The 22,606-nt window shown below is 44.8% G+C and overlaps 1 protein-coding gene across 10 annotated transcripts in view; it reads left to right on the top strand.

Annotated features, from left to right (window-relative positions):
- Positions 1–22,606, top strand: part of agrn (agrin) — a 201,025-nt gene that overhangs the window by 73,108 nt on the left and 105,311 nt on the right. For 7 of the 10 annotated variants that reach the window (XM_056733757.1, XM_056733749.1, XM_056733750.1 and 4 more), the window contains exon 3: positions 8,877–8,915. In XM_056733757.1, the coding sequence (XP_056589735.1) occupies positions 8,877–8,915 (39 nt within the window). Of the gene's footprint in view, positions 1–724; positions 2,620–8,876; positions 8,916–22,606 lie in introns of those variants that run through there. The other 3 variants (XM_056733755.1, XM_056733753.1, XM_056733756.1) reach the window with 3 other exon arrangements.

The raw sequence follows: 22,606 nt of genomic DNA, 5'->3' as shown, positions 1-22,606 counted from the left end.
AGTGTTGAAGGGGGGGGGTGTATGAAAGCAGCATTAGCTCTCTGTGCTGTTGACCTCATAATGTGATTTAGAACATAAAATAAACATTTGTAGACGGGAAACCTACTAAAATAATGCTATGGCTTAAAAACACATTTGCCACTGATCCCTTGCCAGTTTGTTCTCCTGAATATTCATATTCGCTCATCCTCGCTTTTATTTTTCACGATGTGACAGATGAATAAAAACATGGCACGGTGTCACGAGAAGATGAATCACTTAATATATTTTAAATTCGGAGACGTTTTGCCTGCCTGTTGATTTTCATTGCGTGCTTTTTTCCCGTTCTACATTTGCATTGTAAATTGATTGTTTTTCCTTAATCGCTCACAAAAATTCAACAAAACCCCAAATAAATAAATAACAAAGTACAATTCCTCTTTTTCAGAATTTGTTCCTCTTTTCTTTTTTTCAAAGTCCTCGGTTACGATTAAGCACAATTGTAGTAGATTGTTGGTTACACTGTCCTCGGAAGGCTTGACATGTTTTTGGTCCAATTGCCCTTTTGTGTCTCCCCTGTCAATCTGGCTTCCCCCCTTTCAAGCACTCCCAAGTATTCCCAAAAGCTTTTAATTTCCCCCTCCCTCCTTCGCCGCCTCCCCCTCCGACCCCTCCCAACCCTTTGTTAGAGACAGCCCCTCATCCACACCCCCTCTCACTATCTTCCCCTTCATTCGAGGCAGAGAGAGGGAGGCACGAGCGTCCGTGCCGTGAGGATGTGGTAAACGCTCGCTGTTTATTATTTATCGTAACAGAGAGGTGGACCGAGTGTCATTAGCCAGTTTGGGTTCTCTTTTTCTGCTTTTCTTTCTCACTCTCCACTCATTTCCGAGCGCCGCTCCCTGGTCACTGCTCTCTCTCTTTCTCTCTCTCACCGGCTGAGAAGCGCTCGCTGAACGCAGGCTCGCGCTGACAGAGTACCTGCTGCCTGGGGGATTTCTGACATGAATAGCGCAGATCAGTGTGTATGTTTTGGCTGGCACTGAACACTTCCTCTGAGGATCAGCTGGAGCCAGTCTGAATCCAGGACACAAGGAGAGACACCAGGAGAAGAGCGGAGGAACGGAATGGATGCTTGACAAAGTGCAGCGGAGAGGGCTCTGGATAGCTTCTGACTGCAAATTAATCAAAATGAAACCGGTACTTTTTCAGAGAGACAAGCAATTTAACTAAGTGCACTGAGCTGTTTTTCAGTTGGCTACTAAAAGGACGTGGAAATACTAGGCTGTCTAAACCAGTTTGTTTTGCACGTTCACTCGCAATCTCAGCTGTTCTCCGTATCTCGTTTCCGGATGCCCGAACAGAGGAACGCGCCTTCCCGACATATGTTCTAAGGGATGGGACTACTCACTCGACACCTATAACTTTCCACAGCGTGTGTCGTCTGTAGCACCTTCCACTGATAAAAAAATTGTGGCTCGTTACCAGAAAGGAGTTGTGTTTTGAAGGGACCACGTGGAGGGGGTTGCTCTCTTGGGCATATGGTCGAACTGATCCAAGACAGCTGCAGACTCTCGGTGGGATAATTATTCATTCTTTCAGGAGGTCCAGCCAGGGGTCAGGGGTTAGAAAAGTTTTAAATCTCAACTTTACGACTGAAGACGAGCCATAGTGTTGCAGTTCTGCCACGGCTGTGTGTGTGGTACAATTTGTAAGATTCTTTGGTGTGTGTTTGGAGATGAAAGGTTAATGACTCTAATTGCCGCCTGTGAGCAACAAAGCGTTTCCCTGGGCAGACTGCTAGCATGATGCTCAGCCACACCCGCAGTCGAACCTGACACATGCCACCCGGAGACCAGCCTGGCATCATCTTGTGGATGGCGCGCACAGACAGGTGGCAGCGCATCTGAAGCCACAGAGGGGGAGTCAGTGTGCCGTAATAAATAGAAGGACCATTTAAGACGATTCAAGAGCCAGTTCATTACTAATTCACAAAGTTCTGCGTTTTGTTTGGATTTAAAGTACAAAGTGCAGCGGAATTGTTATTCATTTCTGTGTGTTGCCAATCCAGGCCGGAGTCCAGCAGAGCTTTTTTCAGACACACTCAAGCGAACTCACGCGCTAACCTTTCATGACCATACACCCCTGTGTTTTGGAAAGTAATGGAGGGTTTGCGGAAAGGTTGTGGACATTAGGGACGGGACGCAGCCTCCCGTGGTGGATGTAATTTGGGAACAAAATGCGTTGCTTGGAGACTGGTGAAAGCATTTGCCTACATTTTTCTGAAAGGAACTGCTATAAATCTGTCGAAAAGCGCCACTGGAGTTTAAGCTAACATTTCAAAAGCGTTTCCGGATTTCTTTGGTCTTCACCTCCCTTCTTCTCAGAGTCTGTTCAGAACAACTGCCGACTTGGCGTTCTTCAGGGAAAACGCGGAGTGGAGTATGACCAGTTGTCAGTACCCCACGCCGCCCCCGGAGCGGGACCGCATGTACCAGCACAAAGTATCGCTGGTCGTACGGTACTTCATGATACCTTGCAACATCTGTCTGATACTGCTGGCCACTTCAACGCTCGGCTTCGCTGTCCTGCTCTTCCTCAACAACTGTAGGTCACAGTTAATGAAACATGACATGCAGTGTATGTATATATATATATGTCTATGTGTTTATTTAAATATGCACATGTATAGTTAAATATTCCCTGTAGACTTTTTGAAGGTTTTTAATAAGGTCATACCCTGTAGAAAAGTTCAGCGGTGCTCTCATATGCATGGATATTTAATGTACAGCGGCCCCAAATGAGTATTTGGACACATTTTAATATGTTTGAATGTCATCGCCTTAGATCTGCATCGGAAAACAAATGACGCTTAACCTTTACCACAATTAAACATAATAACTTGACAAGTTCCACTAATATTTGAAAACTAAGAAGTCGTAAACACTTGTCATATTATTTTTTAATACAAATTCTAAAAATATGATTTTTATTAATATGATTTTAATATATTATATATTAAATGTGATTTATATTTTTTTATTACTGCCTTTTGGTTAGATATTATAATAACATTCATACAGTTTAAGTGTGGCTTAAAGGCGCTGTGCAAACATTTTTGTCATCTTTTGCACACTGACAAATTTCAGATGATGTCATATAAGTAAAAAACAAATATAAATGATATATATTGAGACATTTCCGAATATCTTCTTTGAGTTTCAAATACTGTAGGCATGACATGAGGGTCAATAAATGACGACAGAATTTTAATTCTGAGTAAAATTTCTCAAATAAAATTTGGGGCCATTGTACTAGCCTGGAGTTTTTTTCCCAGTGATGGGCATGGAGGTAGAGAGAGACATTTTGACGGATGGATGGTTCAATAAGGATCGATGGCAATCAAAAACTAATCCCTAATGCGCAGGCTTCGATCCCCTGCCTGACAGTGAAATGATTAAGGATGACACAGATAAACTGTTCTCATCGAATAAAGTGCTTTAGCCATCGTGTGTAAAAAAACACGGGCCGGTGGCATTCTGTCATCCCTGAAGTAGTGGTATTTAGACTGCACACTGGGATGAAGGGGGCAGATTAAATGCCTTTGGGTGTGAAAGCTTGGCATTAGCGTCAGTGCTTACAGTATCTGCTTGAGTGAATCTGCAAACGCTTTGGTGTCTTACGGTGCCCCGCCAGCCCGTGCGTTGCCAGATAGATTTGCCACTATGCGTACAAAGGGGAGATTGAAGAGGAAATGTGTGAGGGTGTCACAATGCGTTTTGATGACACAGAGCAGCGGGTAACGCTCTTTCCCTTCTTTAGATGTATTACCTGTTTCATCCTTTTCATCCTTTTACCACAGTTAGATCAACCGTTTTCTTCACCTGTAATTCCAATTTGATGTATTCTTTTCAACACTATGTATTTAAAGTAAGTGTTCATCCAAAAAGGAAAAATCTCAAAAATTTTGAGTTTTTGTAATGATCTTATATGGTACATAAATTGATAGTTCACCCAGAATTTTTTTTTTGTCATTTTTACTCATCCTCTTGTCATTTCAAACCTTTATGACTTTCTTTCTTCCGCAAAACACAACTGGACCCCATTCACTTACATTGGTTTTGTGTCCATACATTAGAAGTGAATGGGTTCCAGTGGTGTTCGGTTACCAACTTTCTACAAAATGTCTTCTTTTTATGTTTGGCGGAAGAAAGAAAGTGATAAAAGTCTGTAATGACAAGAGGGTGAGTAAATGATGACAGAAAAAAGCAAATACATTCATTGTTGAAGTAATACAAATGACTCCAGTAGCAAAACTATTAATATTTTGTAAAATAGGCAGAATGAATTGAAACAATCACATCCGAGAACCTATTTGAAATATTGCTATGTATTTGGTGTTTGACATTTGCGTTATTGAGGCTAAACGGTACTGGATTTTGTACCAATGAGATTTTACGTGGGCGGGGCTTCTACTATAATGTAGCCAGAGCCATTGAGAGAGTTCTGCCAACGGAAGTCCAAAACGCTGGAGCGTAACGTGATTCATGGAGCCTTCAGATAGTTCCAGGAAGTTATGTTTTCTCTTTAAATGCTTTATTTCTTTCATTTTTTATTAATTAAATGGCTTTCGTCTTTAAATGGGTTAAAAGTTCACCTCAGTTGGTCTGTTTAGTCGCAGCTCCATGCGTAACTTCTGGGAACTATTGAGAGCCTCCATGAACCGCCATTGCTTTTCATTGGAGTCAACAGGACAATAGAACAAACTGAGAACGGTTAAACTGAACAACTGAGGTAAACTTTTAACCCACTTAAAGACGTCATTAAATTAATAAAAAATGAACAAAATAAAGCATTTAAAGAGAAAACGTAACTTCCTGGTACTATCTGAAGGCTCCAAAAATGTTGAACTTCCGTTGGCGCAACTCTCTTTCTAAATGGCTCTGAATGTAGCATAAACAAAGCAATCAACAAAATATCCTGTTGCTTGTTGTGACAACAACACAGATTTACATACAAAAGCTTTTATTGTTTATCACTTTATCGGATCACATCTTGGTGGCTCGCTGTGTTAAGCACATTGCTGCTGAGTACATAAAAAAATAGTATGGCATGGACGTAACTTCCTCCTCTGCAAAACCAGCTATATCTGTTTAGATATGTCTCATGAAAACCCCCTGGAAAGAAGAAAACAAAATGAGCGTATGAGAATAAGAGAGAGCATTCAGCCCTGTGCACACTCTGTAAACCATTACCAACCTCATTTCTCATAATCCTACCTGTGCCCTCCCTTAAAGGGAGCCGTCGTGCTTCTACATTAGATCTTTATCAAAAGACCTAAAAGGGCCCTTCGTGAAATTTCTGAAAATGTGCCCTCTCCATCCCTCAATAAAGGAGTCCGAACATGAGGTTCATTTATAAACCAGCCTTGTCGCAAAATCGATTTAATCCAGACAGATTCCATTAGATTTAAATATAAACTCGGTTAGGGCTCTCCATCCCCATATCTCAACGTAGAGGAAAAACAGGAGGAATGAAAGAAGTACTATTAACGTGGAGAGGTGCATCGTAGTGTTTGAAAGCGTGTGTAGTGTTACAGACCAAAGGTTAGTCATTATTGTCTTCATTTAGCTGAGATAGAGAAGAGAGACCACACGAAGGCAGAGCCACTCAGGTCTATGGCCATTCAACTGCCATCATTCACATTCATACACATCAGCATTCAAATGCAAAACGCAAAAAGTTTAACAAATTTATTTGGATACTTATTGATGTTATTGATCTATGTAACGTTTTTGTTGGGTCTGGATGTCATCTGAGAAATATGATTTTGAAAATATGATTTTGAAATTTAACAAAATACATTACATGAAAGTAGCATAGCGATTGATCGCCACTTAATTTTACAGCTGGGTGATCATGTTAGTGATCAAACTAAAATACTTGATCTGGTATTCATGAGTCATGACAAAATGTTTTGTGGGGAATTCAGAAAAAAAGAATACAAATGTGCTTTAGGTGAACCCATCTTGAATTTCTCATGTGAAACTGTTGTCTCTGTATGACCTGTGCATCACTCCGTTGTGTCCTCTTGTGCCACCGGGCATTTCAGAAAGTCGAGCTGTTTTTGTGGAAACCCCAGTGTTCTACATTACAGTGTGAGCAGTATGTGTTTTGTCTTTCTATGATACACATCTGTACGTGTGTGTTATCCACCCTCAGCTATGGTGATGTTTCCCTCAGGATGAAACACTGTAACTGTCATGATTGACTCTCACACCAGTTCAACAGACACTCCATTATTCAGGGAGAGAAGCACAGCAAGCCGTTCCCCATCTATTCCCAACTCATTTTCTCTTTCCTTTTCCGTTTTTCTGTCTCTCTCCCATCGCTCTACCTCTCTCTGCGCTCCCTGCTCTCCAATATTCCTCGAGCTCTGTTGTTGACAAGCAATTTGAAGTGATCCTAAAATTAAACTCTATCCTGGCAGTTGGGGGTGCTGGTGAAGAGATTTCCAGCTCCGGCCTCACGAGTGTGTGTGTGTGTCTCTTTGTGTTGTCGGTGAGTGCAAACGCCGGCTGGCTGGGCAATTGATGTGATAGTTTTGTGGCGTCGGTTATTCCCACCCGCGGAAGCAGGGTGTTGTGGCTGCGCTTTAGCTAGATGGCTTCACGCATGTGTTGTTGAAACACCAGTTCTGTCAAGAGTAATAAGGCAGCATGAGTTCAGTGTTTTCGAATTGACTTCGGCTCGTAGGAAAGTTGAAATGCGTGGGGTCGCCTCCAACTTTCCTGACAAGTCTTGCTTTCAGTCAGATCTGATTTTAATGAGTTTCTGCCCAGCACTGTTGCCTTATTTACACTTTTGGTTTATAATTAAAGTATCAGTAGGTCAAACAAAAAAACCCACTCCCCTCATTAAAGTTATTCAATGATCCCTGGTCACTGTGTGAGATTTTAATATATAATTCTGCTTATAGGTAATTAGATTTAAAGATGTATTCTGGGTTGAGTGTGACTTAAAGTCTGTCAGCAGAATTGGTGATGTGCTGTTAATTACCACAGAATTTTTTTCTTTTCATCGTTTTTATTATGCATATACCCCATTTCTATGTATTACTGTGCTCATTTCTTTTACATTAATGTGCAGTGGCAACTGAAAAACACGTTATCCAAATGAGTTGAACTTTTTGCGTAGATAGCATTCGATAAGCAAATCTTATCACTGTTCTGTCATCATGTTGCATTTACTCACCCTGTTGTCATTTTAAACCCTCTGCAAAACACAAAACAAGATGTTTTGAAGAATGTTGGCAATCAAAAACTGTTGGTCCCCATCGACTTCTATTGTATGGAGACAAAACCAATGCAAGTCAATGTGGACCAACAGTTTTCTGTTACCAACATTTTTTTGAATATCATCTTTTGTGTTCTGCTTTAGAAAGTCATACAGGTTTGAAATGACGAAAGGGCGTGTAAATAATAAGAACGCACCGAAACGAAAATTCTTGGCCGAAGCCGAATATAATGTGAAACACTTTGCCGAATTATACCGAACATGCTTTTTTGCATTTCTTCTATTTATTAAGCCATTTTTTTCACTATTGCACAAACTGAATAGTCAAAATGTTCTTTTTATAATTTGTCTTGCTTTTCGATAAAATACAATACAGCCTAATATAAAATTGAGCAAAACAAAGTAAATTAAAACAAAAAATTGAGCCTTCTCCCTTCATGAATAGCCTATCTTAACTAGGCCTATAAGTGACTGCTAAGAGAATGTTATTTTAGTTACTCTGTACCCCTGCAACTAAACAGCTCATTAAAAAGTGTCATTCCGCATTAGGCCTACAAACTAAAAATATGAATAAACGAAAACTGTTGGATTATTATAGGCTACATTGAAAAATGATTTTAAGAAAAAAAAACATCCAATTCAAGCGATTCTGACTGATGCTGACAGACAACCTTATCAGTTCACGTCTCTCCTCCAAACTCCGCCCACAAATGCTGGATGTTCTCTCAGAAGGTGCACTCGTGGCCGCAATGCACAGAACATTGACAAGTTGTTTACTACAAGGAAAGTAAAGTTACCGAAAGACGCTTTAATTCGGAAATTTACTTCCGTGCTGTCCTGTGCTGTGTCTTTCTCTGATACTTTAAAATGCTTCACACAGACACACACACAAACACAGTGGCAACATGTTTGCGGCATTAATAAAACCCACAAGTCTCTCTCTCTTAGCTGGTTGCTGCTTTATCATTTCTCGAGTCATGTTCGGTAAAATCTATTTTTTCCATTTCACATATTCGGTGGCCAAACATTAGGTGGATCCCTAGTTACTAATGACAGAATTTCAATCTTGAACACTTTCTTTAACATATATGATGTGTTGGATTTCAAATCATTTTTTACATGTATTCAAACTCTGTACCTGTAACTCATACGCAAAGCAACGCAAAGACAATCGATTTGATCCCTTTGAAACATACACCGATGAAACATTTATAGATTGAATGCACTTTAGATAAAAGCATCTGCCCGAATGCATAAATGTAATGTATACTGTATGTAAAGCACCACTATCATCCTATAGACTCCAACTGCAAGTGCAGAACTGCAAACGTAGGTGTATTCTTCTGTATTTTCTGCGTGTAATTGACAGCACATCATCTCGCAGAGGGTGTCGATTGAGCTCAAGTTGTATTTAACCCTGATGTTCCTTTAATCTTACATTCTATCTGATCTGTCTTATCCATTCTGTTTGAGTTAGAACATCTCTGAGATAAAGTCATCTAGTCACTGTCCACCCACTCATTCAAAACGAATGCATGACCACCTGAAACATCCTGAAGTCTTCTTTTAACTAATGGTCCTCTCTCTCTTTTTCTTTGCAGATAAACCGGTTCATTTCTCCGAAACTGTGCCTCCTGATGGTAAGTCCCCATGAGAATTCTCCTGACCACAGCGTTTTCAACTTGCCCAGATAATGATCTTTGCTCAGACCTGTCTGCTGTTTGAAGTGGTGGTCTTATCCCACCGCCAGCTTGTGTGTAGCCTGTTAACATGGGCAGAGAGAAGCAGGGAGGAGCAGCAGCTTTGATGTAGAAATCTCTTGACAACTTGACTTATCTAGATTGGATTTCTCTGCAGAGAGGGTGGCAGGCTGTGGCAAAAAGTTTACTTATGAAAACACGAAAGAGAAATCACAAGTGAGAACTTGTTTGTTTCTGCCGGAAGCCTGAGTTTATGAAGACAACTTTTTTTTTTTTCACATTTGTCACCCGCGAAAAATATTTTCCCAATGATGCAATCAAACTTTAGACCTCATAATTGACCTCATAAGATGACCTCATAATTATTCTGAGAACAGGTTGTCTAAAAATGTGAGATTTTTTTTATATGAAAACATATCAGCTTCATTATGTCTCCAGAGATATGAAGGAGAAACCACTCAGCAGTACAACTTTCTTCTGGGCATTTTTTCCTGAAGCTGATTAACTGTCTGCTTTTGCCAAGTTTATGAATATAAATCTCAGCATTAAATGAGGAATTGTTTTTGTTGTTGTCACCATGCTCGAAGAGTCATTAATTATACAGGAACAATTTATTGGCAAATGGCAGATTTCTGCACAGATTAATTGGAAGAAACATCTGGTTTCCCCACTTTGTTAATGAATATTTATATGCTGCGACGTGAAATGGGGTTTAGAGGTTACTCCTGAGCTGCTGGCAGTGTAGATGCTTCTCTTTATGAGCTCCATTACGGACACCGTCGTAAATACTTGAACAAAATAGGTTTTGTGTGGGAGTATTGCTTATTAATGCACCAAAATTACACGTCGTATAATTAACTCTTCTGGGTGTGTGCTCACGCAAACATTGTGATAGTTTCATCGTGGCCACCATCGCAGACCCACACAGCAAAATTCGGAATAAAGCCTAAAAATGCAACCAACAAATAGCAATAACGCTGTGAGATCAGCGGCGTCATTTCAGCAAACGGCTCTGCAGGGGCCGAGCTGCATTTGCGCAGTAATTGCACAATCACCTGCTCTGTAGGATTTCCTGCTTTTGAGGTGTTTGTGTTGAAAATCCATCCATTTACAACAGCTCAGAGATGAATTTCGCTCCCATGCAGCTACAAGACAATAGTTATTATCTCCTTGAAACTGTGTCCATGAGGCAACGCTGGGCAATTACAGCTGATTGATGTTTTGATTAACCTTACTCCTCGCCAACACCTCGGATCGGAAACTCCTAAAATTGTACCTAAAATTTATACGTCTGACTCGGAGTGAAAATTGAAGCAGTATACTCTTCTGACGCAGTTTTAATAGAAGCTTAATGACAACAGGGATCGCTTTGAAAACCAGGACCATACGACGAGAGCTTCAAAAGAATTGCGAGGCTCCGAGTGAAGTTACTAAACTCATTCCTCCCTTGATGCTTTCTAAACAGTAGGCTATTGATCACACAGTTTTCAGTATATGGAAGTTTCTTTTTTCTCGCCTGTTTGTTTCTGCACGAGCCGACCGGTTAAAGCTACAGGCAGTTCTTAATTACATTTCCAATTGTTCTCTGCATTCTCAGATGGAGGGTTCTTTATGAAGCAGATTCTACAAACGTGCAGAAAAACTCTCAGCTCTTAGCACTCTCTCGTCCTCCGCCCTGCGGCCACTGTCTTTTGAGGCTGTTTGCATCAAGGGAGATCCATTGGCCAATTACACTTAGTCCTGACTCAATCCTCAATCCTTCATTTTCATATTCATTTTTATCAAGGTTGAGATGCACTTATATGTAAGCCTGTACATTAGGAAAATGAGCACGAGTGGAAAAACACTCCATCGAACATGTCCCCTGTTTCAAGGGCATAATGACACTCCCAGACCAAATTATCTACTGATATTTAATTAAACCAAAATGCATTAAAGATATACCATGCTATTCAATTGTAGTACATGAACAATAGGAAATGAAAGTGTTTCTCTTTCAAATAACCGAAGGTAATTAATGGCTCAACAATGGGAATTTTTATCTACCTGGCTAACATAGATGAGAAATCAATGGAAGACTTTTGATAGTCTTATTATTGAACTAGAAAAATTGCTGTGACTAGAGTTACAGAGTATTAAATGGATGTAATATAAAATAAAATATATATATTTAAAAACATATATTTACTTACCCTCTTGTCATGGGTACCCCTATTGTACCAACATTCTTCAAAATATTTTCTTTAGTTTTTTGGGGGAAAGTAAGTTATACAGGTTTGAAATGACAAGAGCGTGAGTAGATGATAACAGAATTTTTATTTTCTGGTGAACTATCTTTTCAACTTCTGGCCTAATCGGGCGAGCAGAAAAAAAATTGTTACTGTTGAGCTCTTGTAAAGAGCGGAAGAGCTCCACCTGCCATGTGTATCTGCGATTACCAAGTAAATCCTGCCCAGTAAAAGATGTTTAATCACCAGCTGATCCCTGACAAAAGAACCTTTAATTAACCTCATTTTAACAAGTGAAGACTGAGAGCATTTGTTCGCTGTCATTAAGCTGCTGTCCATCAGAGATTCAGTCGCTCAAGTCGCTTCACAAGCAACACGAGCAACATTGCCAGATTCTCTGAGTTTTAGTTGCCTACATAAGGGTCACTTGTGCAAAAAATTGGCAGAGCTTTGTCACGTTAATTATCTCTGTAGCGTTGTAGAAAGTTGGCTTTTGAAAACGTCTTGCATTAAGTAAAACAAATGCGTGTTTGTTTTTTATCTTCTCGCTTTTGAAGTTTTGAGTTCAAAGCTGCCAAGCGATAAACTAGAGAGTATTTCTGTGCTTGGATGCTCTTGGTTTCTGCTTAACGTTTTCACATGTTGTCACATCTTATATAGTTTCGCTATGAGTTAAAACCTTTAATTATTTACTTGGTATTTTAAAGAATCTTCGTGTCTGTCATTCCAAATCTGAATGACTTTCTTTCTTCTGCAGAACACAAAAATATATATATTCTTAAAATATGAGAACGTTGGTTACCAAACAACTGGCCACCATTGTATGGACGCAAAACCACTAAGATATTTCTCAAAATATCTACTCATGTGTTCCACACAATCCTATTCAGGTTTTCCACCACTAGAGGTTTGACTAACAATGACAAAATGTTTATTTTTAGGTTAACTATTCTGTGAAATGCATCCATGTAAAAGCAGTTCCCTTTCTGTCGGTCTCTCGACGTTGTGTCGAGAACGACAGATGGGGTTCGCCCTTGAGAACCAATCAACTCTGACTACTATAGAAAAGGCCAATGAAATTTGGCGAATGCAATTTGCATGCCGGGCTCCGCCCCCGGAAATCCGGTATAAAAGGAGGCCGGCGTGCAGCATTCACTTACCTTTTGTTCTTCAGAGCCATCGCTCATGAGTACAACTCAGGATTCAATCCTCTACAACTACACGCTGGTGCTACGACGTGTTACAGCGGATCGTCCCTTCCTGCAGCGACCTTCCCCTGGGCGTCTCGGCGGTTCCGGAGGTGTTAGAGATTTTTTCTAAAAGTCCTTTTCAGGACTGACTGAGCATTCTCCAGCGCGGCATGTCCCGCTGTTCTCTTGGGTGCGGCACCCTCATCGAGGAGGGGGATGGACACGATCGCTGCATTAGGTGTCTGGGCGTCCAGCACACTGAAGCAGCGTTCGTTGACACATCTGCCTGCACTGCGGGCAGATTGTCATTCAGAAGTTGCGGTCACGGGTGGCTGTCTTCCTACGGGAACCAGCCACCATTTCGTCTGCTACCCGGGCTGTGACATCTGTGGCTACGGCCCCGATGACCACCCACGTTAGCAGCGTTAGTGATACGGGGAACTCTGCGAACGTAAACCCGCCAGCCAAGTGCTCACGGGCCGATCGCACCCCGATTCGCTCTTCTGAACGTTCCCCAACCGGCGGTGGCATACCGTCCGGATCCTCACGCACACACTCGGAAACGATGTGTGACGTAGATGAGATGTCGCTCGCAGCATCGGAGGGAGACTGGCATCCGACTCTGCCGAATCCAAACTCCACCCCCAGCGGTCGAGTTCAGGAGGAAGCAGAAGTGATGTCATCCGTGCTAACCCGGGGATACGTGGTTCCCGAGGTCGGTGCGCGGTGCAAACCGCGCCCACCCCGGGTGCCATGTTTTTCCCGGAGGTGCATGAGGAGCTGTGTAAAACTTGGAACGCTCCACTCACGGACCGTTCCAGTGAAACCAGCTCCGGCTCCCTTACTTCCCTCGATGGTGAGGCAGCCAAGGACTGCGTCGAGATCCCCCGGGTGGAACGTCCGCCTGCGGTGCACCTGTGCCGCGGACGGCTACCACCTGGGGGGGGATCGACCACTCCTACCGTCCAAAGCACGTAAGACTTCGGCATCACTGGTGTCGAAAGCTTGCGATGTTGCGGGCCAGGCTGCCTCCTCTCTCTATGCCTTGGCCATCCTGCAGGTCCGCCAGGCCAGGGCGTTGAGAGGGCTCCACGAGGGTAAGGCCGACCCGGGTATAATGCAGGATCTCCGTGCCACCGCTGACAGCGCTCTACGGGCGACTAAGGCGGCGGCACGGGCCCTGGGTCGGACGATGTCCACGGTAGTGGTCCAGGAGAGACACCCCCGGCTATACCTTGTGCAGAAGAGTGACAGCAAGGAAGTCCGCTTTCTTGATGCACTCATCTCGCAGGGTGGGTTGTTGGTAACACCGTCGAGGACTGCGCTCAGCAGTTTTTTGACGGCGAAGCAGACAGTGGCAATTAACCACATTTTTTTCACGCCGCGACTCGGCCGCCTACAGGCCTCCGAGATCTCACGTGACGTCTGCTTCCCTGCAACCCAGGACCCTTTCGGCATCGGCTCCGGTTCCTGTGCCCCCACAGGCGGCACCCCGGAAGCAGAGGTCGAGGGGGAAACCTACACCCCGTCAGCAACCTCCTCGCGAGAAGGGACACTGACGGGAAGACCCCAGGGAGAACAACATCGGGCCCGAACCTTCACAGCCATGGCTCTGATCGGTCGGTACGGGACGACTCCTGCCTCGTCACCAAAGCCGGGCCCTTGTTAGGGCTTGGCGCCCACTTACTCACTGAGTTTTCTGTTCTCCCCGGGTTTACTTGCAGCCGATCGCACACTCCACTGGACTGTGCTCGGCGAACCGACCTCACACCCTGGCGCGGCGTGAGGTCGTACACATACGACAGCCGTCACCACTCTCAAACCGACAGTGCGTGCCGTTGTCCCGCCAGGCAGGTAAGCAGGCGGAGCAAAAACCTTCCCTCCGGGGACTCCCCGCGACATGGTTAGCTCCGCCAGCCGACGAACCACCCCCCGTGGGAATGATGAAGCAGACCGTCCCCTTGGTCACCCTGTCACAGTCCCTGGGAGCTCGAGAGCTGCCCACACTGTCTCGCTGGCTAATGAGGGCGGTCCGTCTTGGTTACTCGATCCAGTTCGCCAGAGACTCACCCAAGTTTCGGGGCATCATCTCTCCCTCTGTCAGAGGCAGGGACGCCTCCGTACTTCGGGTAGAGGTCACCACCCTTCTGGCAAAACAGGCATCGAGTTCGTCCCTCAAAACCAAGATGTTCAGTGGGTCACCACCCGCACTTCATCGTTCCCAAGAAAGACGGCGGGTTGCCCCCAAAGGCTGCGTACCCTGAACAGAGCACCTTCACAAGCTGCCATTCAGGGTGCTCACACAGAGGCGCGTCCTGACATCTATGAGGTGTCAGGATTGGTTCGTGGCAATCGACCTGAAGGACGCTTACTTTCATGTCTCGATCCTCCTCGACACCGGCCGTTCCCACGGTTCGCGTGCGAGAGGCGGGCATATCAGTACAGAGTCCTCCCTTTCGGTCTGTCCCTGACCGCCCTTTCTCCCTGAGAGGAGGAAGGCGAGCGGGTACTAAACTATCTCAGCGACTGGCCTATCTTGGCACACTCGCGAGATCTGTTATGTACACAAAGGGACCTGGTGCTCCGGCACCTAGGTCGATTGGGACTCCAGGTCAACCAAGAGAGGGGCAAGCTCTCCCCAGTGCAGAGCATCCTCTTTCTCGGTATGGAACTCAACTCTGTCACCATGTCGGCACACCTGTCCGCAGTTGTGCCCAACCAGTGTTGAACTGTCTGAAATGAACATTTTAGGCAGACAGCGGTCCCCCTGAAACAATTCAGAGGCTCCTGGGACACATGGCGTCCTCGCGGGCTAATACCCCTCGAGTTGATGCACATGACACCGCTCCAACACTGGTTTCAGAGTCGAGTTCCGAGGAGAGCGTGGCACACCGGCAGCAGGCGCATGGTGATGCCGCCCTGCTGCCGACGCACCATAACCCCTAGTCTTTATGACTTTTTCGACGGACTCAGGTCCCTCTGAGCAGGTTATGAGGCAGGTCGTGGTGACGACTGAAGTCTCCCTGCAGGGGTGCGGTGTAGTGTGCAACGGGCACGCAGGTGGGGTGTTGGACGAACCCCCGCCTGCGCTGGCATATCAATTGCCAAGAGTTGTGGGCTATGCTACTTGCACTGAGCAGGCTACGGCCTCTCGTGCGAGACATACACGTGCTGTTCCGAGGACAGCACTATAGCTGTAGCGAATACAGATCGTCAGGGTGGCGTTCGCACACAGCAGCTAAACACAACTTGCTCGACGCCTCCTCCGGTGGAGTCAACAGGTGACTCGTTCCCTGCAGGCCACACACCCCGGGCAAACTGAACTAGACAGCCGACGTGCTTTCTCGCCAGTTTATGCCTCGTGGAGAGTGGCGACCCCACCCCCGTGCAGTCCAGCTCATTTGGAGGCTGTTCGGGTAGGCCCAGGTAAAACCTGTTCACCTCCCGTAACACCACCATTTGCCCGCTTGATAGTCCCTGCCCTCGGCACGGATATCCTTGCGCACAGCTGGCCGCGGGATGGGCGGAAGCACACCTTCCCCCCCCAGGAGCCTTCTTGTACAGACTCTGTGCAAGGTCAGGGAGCAGGAGCACCAAGTGTTATTGGTTACACCACACCGGTCTAACCGCACTTGGCCTCAGAGCCGATGCTCTGGATAGCGACTCCCCCTGAACCATTCCCCTGACAGAGGACCTGCTCTCTCAGGGGAAGGACACGTTCTGGCATCCCAGATCAGACCTCTGGAACACCCATGTCTGGTCTCTAGACGGGACGAGAAGATCCTAAGATGGCTACTCCCCCTATACGGCTGAGACCATCACCCAGGCTAGGGCCCCATCTACTAGGCGGTTACACGCCTCTAGACGGTGCCTCTTCTCGTCCTGGTGTCTTTCTCAACGAGAAAGACCCACTGAGGTGCTTGATCAGGATTGTGTTCCCCTCCTCACGAGACTGGAGACTAACATCTCCCTTCCACACTGAAAGTGTATGTAGTCGCTATTGCCACTCATCACGACTCAGTCGGTGGAAAGTTTCTAGGGCAACACGACCTGGTCACCAGGTTCCTAAGCAGCGAGAGGGCGGAATCCGCCTCATCTCCGCTCCATACCCTCTTGGGACCCTAAGTGGTCCTGGGGAGCCTCAGGGCCCCCCAAAGAGCCCCTCGGAGGTTCCGATCTTCCTCATAGAGTAAGACGGCCCTCCTGACGGCGCTCACTTCCTTCAAGAGGGTAGGGGACCACCGAGCATCCTCCGTGTCCCTGGATTGCCTTAAACTCGGCCCTGGAAACTCTCACGTTATCTTGAGACCCAGGCCCGGATGCGTGCCCAAGAAGTTCCCACTACTCCCTCCGGGGCCAAGTGGTGAACTTGCAGGCGCTCCCCATAGGGGAGGAAGACCCAACCCGATTAGTGTTGTGTCCAGTACGTACTGGACCGCACGCAGAGCTCTGAAGCTCTGACCAGCTCCGTGTCTGTTGGAGGACAGCAGAAGGGGAAGGCTGTCTCCAAACAGAGGCTGGCGCACTGGGTCGTGGACGCCGTTACGACGGCATTCCGATCTCAGAATCTCCCATGCCCATTGGCAGTGAGGGCTCACTCCACACGGAGTTTAGCCACCTCCTGGACACTGGCAGAAGCGCCTCTCTAGCAGACATCTGTAGAGCTGCGGGTTGGGCTATGCCCAAACACCTTCGCAAGGGTTAACAACCTTCGCGTAAACCCGGTGTCAGCCCACGTCCTGCGTGGCGACATGTAGGACTGGCATCCGGGGGGGCGTATGCCTGCGAAAGCACCTTTCCACCCTCTAACAGGTTGGGTCAGTGTGCTATTTACCTTTTCTTCTTACCCGAACACATCGCTAAGAAACTGGTACCTCACCAGCCTCCCTTCTTACCCAGACACTGGTTAAGAATAGGCATTCCATCCATCACCAAACAAGCACCCCCTGGGGGCTGGCTGGGCAGAGCAGCCTTCCCCCTTAGGCCGGGATACCATGTGAGCTATCACAGATAGCTCTAACCGGACCTAGTGCTACCGGACGTCTGTAACACCCCCTCCGTGGGCTGTTCCGTCTGATGTATCCTCATGAGAATGGTTCCCACTCCTGGTAACCCATGAGCTTCCCCAGGTGGGCCTCCACCTCGCGGTTAACTACTCAGTCCGCACGTTCCATGCGTTCTCCTCCAAGGACGAGACCATACCTATATCCACCATATTCCTCCCCACGGGTAGGAGGTGGCCTCTGTAGCGCTTCTCTGATTAAGAGTCGCGCTTACCCGGTGTAAACTGATCTGGACGGCCTCTCGCCTATAGAGAGCTAAGGCCCCGTCCGTGAAAGTTACCGGTCAGGGCTGTACCCATCTTTCTCCAAGAAAGCTCTGGAACCCCCCGACCACCGCACTGGAAGGTTACAGTCTCACGAAAGCTTCGAGATGACACGCCCAGGCTTGTTACCGTCGCTTCGCTAGAGATTGTGACGCGATACAGCGTTGTGGCGTTTTCCATAGGCAACCCCATCTGTCGTTCTCGACACAACGTCGAGAGACCGACAGAAAGGGAACGTCTTGGTTACGTATGTAACCTCAGTTCCCTGATGGAGGGAACGAGACGTTGTGTCCCTTATGCCACGAACACGTATCGTATTCTGCTGCAGTTTGAGAGGTCTCAGGCTCTTCAGAACAAAGGTAAGTGAATGCTGCACGCCGGCCTCCTTTTATACCGGATTTCCGGGGGCGGAGCCCGGCATGCAAATTGCATTCGCCAAATTTCATTGGCCTTTTCTATAGTAGTCAGAGTTGATTGGTTCTCAAGGGCGAACCCCATCTGTCGTTCTCGACACAACGTCTCGTTCCCTCCATCAGGGAACTGAGGTTACATACGTAACCAAGACGTTTTACAGTCAAATTTTTTAATGCATTTTTATGTCCAGTTTGGCAGTCATTGTCACTAAAAGCTCTTCTTATTTGCATAAAAGAACCATCAACCCCCCTTGAAAAATAAATCTCAAAGCTTTCTTGAGAAGACCAGGATCAGATGTTTGACTGGTTTGAGAGTTAGGCATGTTTGAGTGATTGAGAAAAGATGATGCCTGTAGCAGTAGGTCACCTAGCATTCTCACTATTGGGTTTAATTTGGGTCATGTTGGAAATGAGATGCGGTAAGATAGGGACAGGGTAACTCGGTCCCTTCGTGGGCTCTCACTGTCGCTTACACATCTGTGTGTGTGCGGTAATGAATACACTACTCTGAATACAGAATCGCGCTTGGCATTCGTCACAGTGAGTTTCCCCCCTGAGGGCCGAGCTGTACCTGCAGAACATAATAGCAGATCGAAATGAGTAGGTGGTTGGATGACGGACTGAGATGTTTATGTGGAACCAAACTGTGGACTTAATACCTCACTTTGTCGAGAATCTGGCAATTTTCTGCTTTGAGAAGCTCTAACAGCTCTCTAGACATAGAAGGCAGGACTTATGTCATTTATTTAGCCATAGCTGTGTGTTCTTGTCAGCAGAATTAATTATTACCAGTCTCTTATCTTAATTAAATCTTTTCACGTCACGGATTTCACACAAAAGCGCCAGAGAAATCATGTTCATCTCTTTTTTGGGGCTGGCAAGGACAGGGCGTATCAAGATATCAAGTATGTGGCATAAATTCATCTGGGGATTTACTGTCATACAGTGAGAGAATGCGATTCACCTCTAAGTTTCTGAAGTTGACATTATGACGGCAGAGCTTTGTTGCCCTCTCTGCTGTCGGTACGTAAACACAGCCGCTGGATATTCTTGAGATCGCTTGTCTTTGTTGTTCTGTAGAATCAGCGTTTGCTTGCATAAGCAACAAACCGAACCGAGCCAGACACGAAAAGAAACAGGGCGGTGTCAGCATAACTTGTTTTGTTATTAATCTGTCTAACATATTCTTGACATAACTCAATGCTATACTGCACAGAAATGTAAACTATTGATTTTTTTAAGGTGAGAGATGGCAAGTGTATAAATATGGAGGGTCAGAATGTCGACAAGAAGCGGATCTGTAAGCGAGCTGGTTTATTTCAGAGAAACACGAGGAAGACAATCTATACTGACATCGGCGTCGATTTTTTTTTATGATGGCCCTTACCTGGAGCTCGAATGGATCATTGCAAAGTATTCAGACTGAAAACATACACCAGTCTACAATCTTGTGTTCTAGTCAGATTGAAATTCATCACTGGTTTCAGAAATGTGACATTGTCCAGATTGCTCTTCCTTTAGAAGACGTGATCTTTTTTTCTATCCGCCTGGCACGTCGGTTGCTCCCTTGAATACCAACATTGGCCAAGTAGTGACAGATGATTCTGGTAGAGCACTTAGTATATCAGCATTGAGATAAATATAGTCCCAGCAAAGAGAGTATGTTTCCTGATGTAGTTCTGGATTTAATTATTGTAATTATAATGCATGGCAGAAAATGCATTTCAGAAGATGATGAAACGTTAAGTGGTATGCAGATGCGCAAGTGAGGCAGAAAATGCCTTGCGATGCTGCGTTGCAAGATTGATGCATTGGTTTGACTCGTACATCCAGGGCTCAGACTCCGTTGGCAGGTTTACAAGGAAAATTGACTTGATTGGAACTTAATATGAATGTAATCCTGAAAGTTTTTTTGATTTTAATCGTTAATCGTACCAGTTAAGATTAGAAAGCTCTCTAGTCTCATTACAAAACACAATTAGGTTTTATTACACAGACATTGACTTGTGTTTCTATTAGTATAATCGTTTGAGACTTACTTATGCAACAAATCCTTCCAAGCTGGTAATAGTTGTTCTTTGGATGTTGTTCTGATATTCAGTGTAACCAAACAGTTGTGCGTCCTCTATACGCAATATTTCTTCCAGTGGTTCTCAAAATGATCTGTTGTAAGTAGAGTTTTTGTGTAGAGTGCATTGCTTTGCGCCCCCCAAATAAAGACTATAATCTTAAACTTAGAATTTTTATTAAACCAAAAACCTAGTCAGTTATACAATGCTGGAACATCAATTATTTAGTTTGGTGGTCTTAATTTCTGATGTTTGATTGGCTAAAATGTATGATATAATTCTATATTACATTAAATGCCCTTAATTCTGTGGCTCCCCTGGATCCATCTGGTCCCCCCGTTTGAGAAACACTGATTTATTGCATGTGTTCACATTTTATCGGATATTCAGGTCATAATGGTATAGATGTGAAACATAAAGAAAAGTTTTAAATAAATGAAGTTGTGATGGGAAATAAAGGCTGTAGTGATGTCAGAGGATGCATACAGTACTCCCGGTCGTGTTTCTCTGGGATACGTGTTAAGCCCTATATAATAACTTAAAATACTCCGTAAAAGACTTAATGCTTTATTTTATTAGTCACAGTTTTTGCACACTACATTTTTCCTTTTCACATTAAAAAGAAATCCGCACAGCAGGAGCTCTGCTATTCTGGAAATTGTGTGCTTCGGTTTCTCTGTCCAGTCTAGTGTAACTGTAAGCCAGATCTGCTTTGTAATTCTTTTCAAATGCTCCATCTGCAGCAGCACAGTCAGTGTTTGTGCCTGGACTCCTGCTGACATAATGGAGTAGGCATATGTAAAGACTGCAGGAAACCATAAATCTCACCGTTTAAACCCTTAAAATATGATCTTTCCCCTCTCGATCTCTCTCTCTGTTCCCCACCTCTAGCGTTCAGGTATTTGCACAGGTGAAGGATCATGATGTTTGACTTACCAAGGTAGTCTACAAGTCAACAGGTTGACTACTTTTAAATAAAGTAATTGTAACAGGGGTGTATGTATATCTACGTATCCATAGTTTTCAACCAAAAAAACTTATGTTTAGACCCATGGGCACCAGCAATTGATGTGTCTATTCCCCATAAATGGCAGCAATATAGCATCGGGCAGTTTTGCAGGTCAATTTGCCCAGTTGTGTGTGTTAATGTTGGTCTGTTGCCTCTGGTCTCATATACCCAACAGGAGTTCCACTCATCCTCATCTAATTTGTATTGTTTTCCAGACTACCCCTTAATGGCTTGTTTGACATGTGTGCTCCGCACCACTGCACACAATTATGACAAGGTGCTTAGACAGCCCGGCGAGGCTGGAGGCCAACATTTCTATTGACACTCGTTCTTTTACGGCCGTGCCCTGCCGAGAACCCAGAGCAAGCCTTCGCCTTGAGTGATCGTGATAGATGTGGCTAAGTTTGCCGTTTCTCAGATGAAGGCGAGAGCGACTGCTTCTGTTCACGTGCATGCAAACCAGAATTGCTAAACGTATTACATTTGGGTGCTCTGTATTATGTAGTGCTGGAAGGCTTTTAATTTCAACCGCAAAGGTGTGCTTAGTACTTTGTTGTGAAATAAACTTATAAATAACAATAATGTTGCGTTTATTCGTCACAGCACTGAATGTTCATGGCCCAATGCAGCACCCTGTCGCATATCAGCAGGGCCGTAAGTAGTGGGCTGAAAGGTTGGGACAATTCGAGGGGCCCCCACTGCCCAGGGGGCCCCACAAAATCCAGGAATTATACTATATTTGCCCATGTTCTGTGAATAATTCTAATATTTTATTATTATAAAAAACACAAAAAAGCATGCAATTTGGTTCAATAAATTTTCTAATATCTGCTCCTCTACCCTCCGGAAAAATGGATTAGTCTGATACAAAGTATTCTCAGAAGTCCCACCCCAGCTCGTGAACAAGACGACCAATCAGAGTTGAGACGTCAGATGAAGCTAGCGATCTACATGCTGACTGACAATGTCGGGGAAAAGAAAAAATAATCAGGTTACCAGAAACGGAATGAAAATAAGGAGAGAGAGGCCAGGAGAATTGCTGTATAATGTTTGTATATTGTACAGTATATGATATGTGTCCGTGGGGGGGCCCACATCAATGTTTTTTCAGGGGGCCCCCAATCCTCTACTGCATATTGGTGCAAACCACTAACAAAATACGTATAACTTCTTGGGAATGAATTTAAAATTGGCAACATTATTGACGTGTGTAGTTTGAGATAAATAAAAGCACAGACAAAAAATAACAAAACAAAAGATAAACACAACTTTGTTGTGAAGTGCGTGACAGCAGTTAATCAACAAACCACATGCGTTGCCAATGTACCCACATTCTTTTTAAGATGAAGAAGAGTCGTCGGATGGAACTAGATAAAAACACACCTTTAAGAAGAAT

This window comes from Triplophysa dalaica, chromosome 20 (assembly GCF_015846415.1).
Source record: "Triplophysa dalaica isolate WHDGS20190420 chromosome 20, ASM1584641v1, whole genome shotgun sequence".
NCBI classification, from domain to species: domain Eukaryota; kingdom Metazoa; phylum Chordata; class Actinopteri; order Cypriniformes; family Nemacheilidae; genus Triplophysa; species Triplophysa dalaica.
The sequence above is the reverse complement of the archived record's forward strand: the minus strand, read 5'-3'. Positions and strand labels throughout refer to the sequence as shown.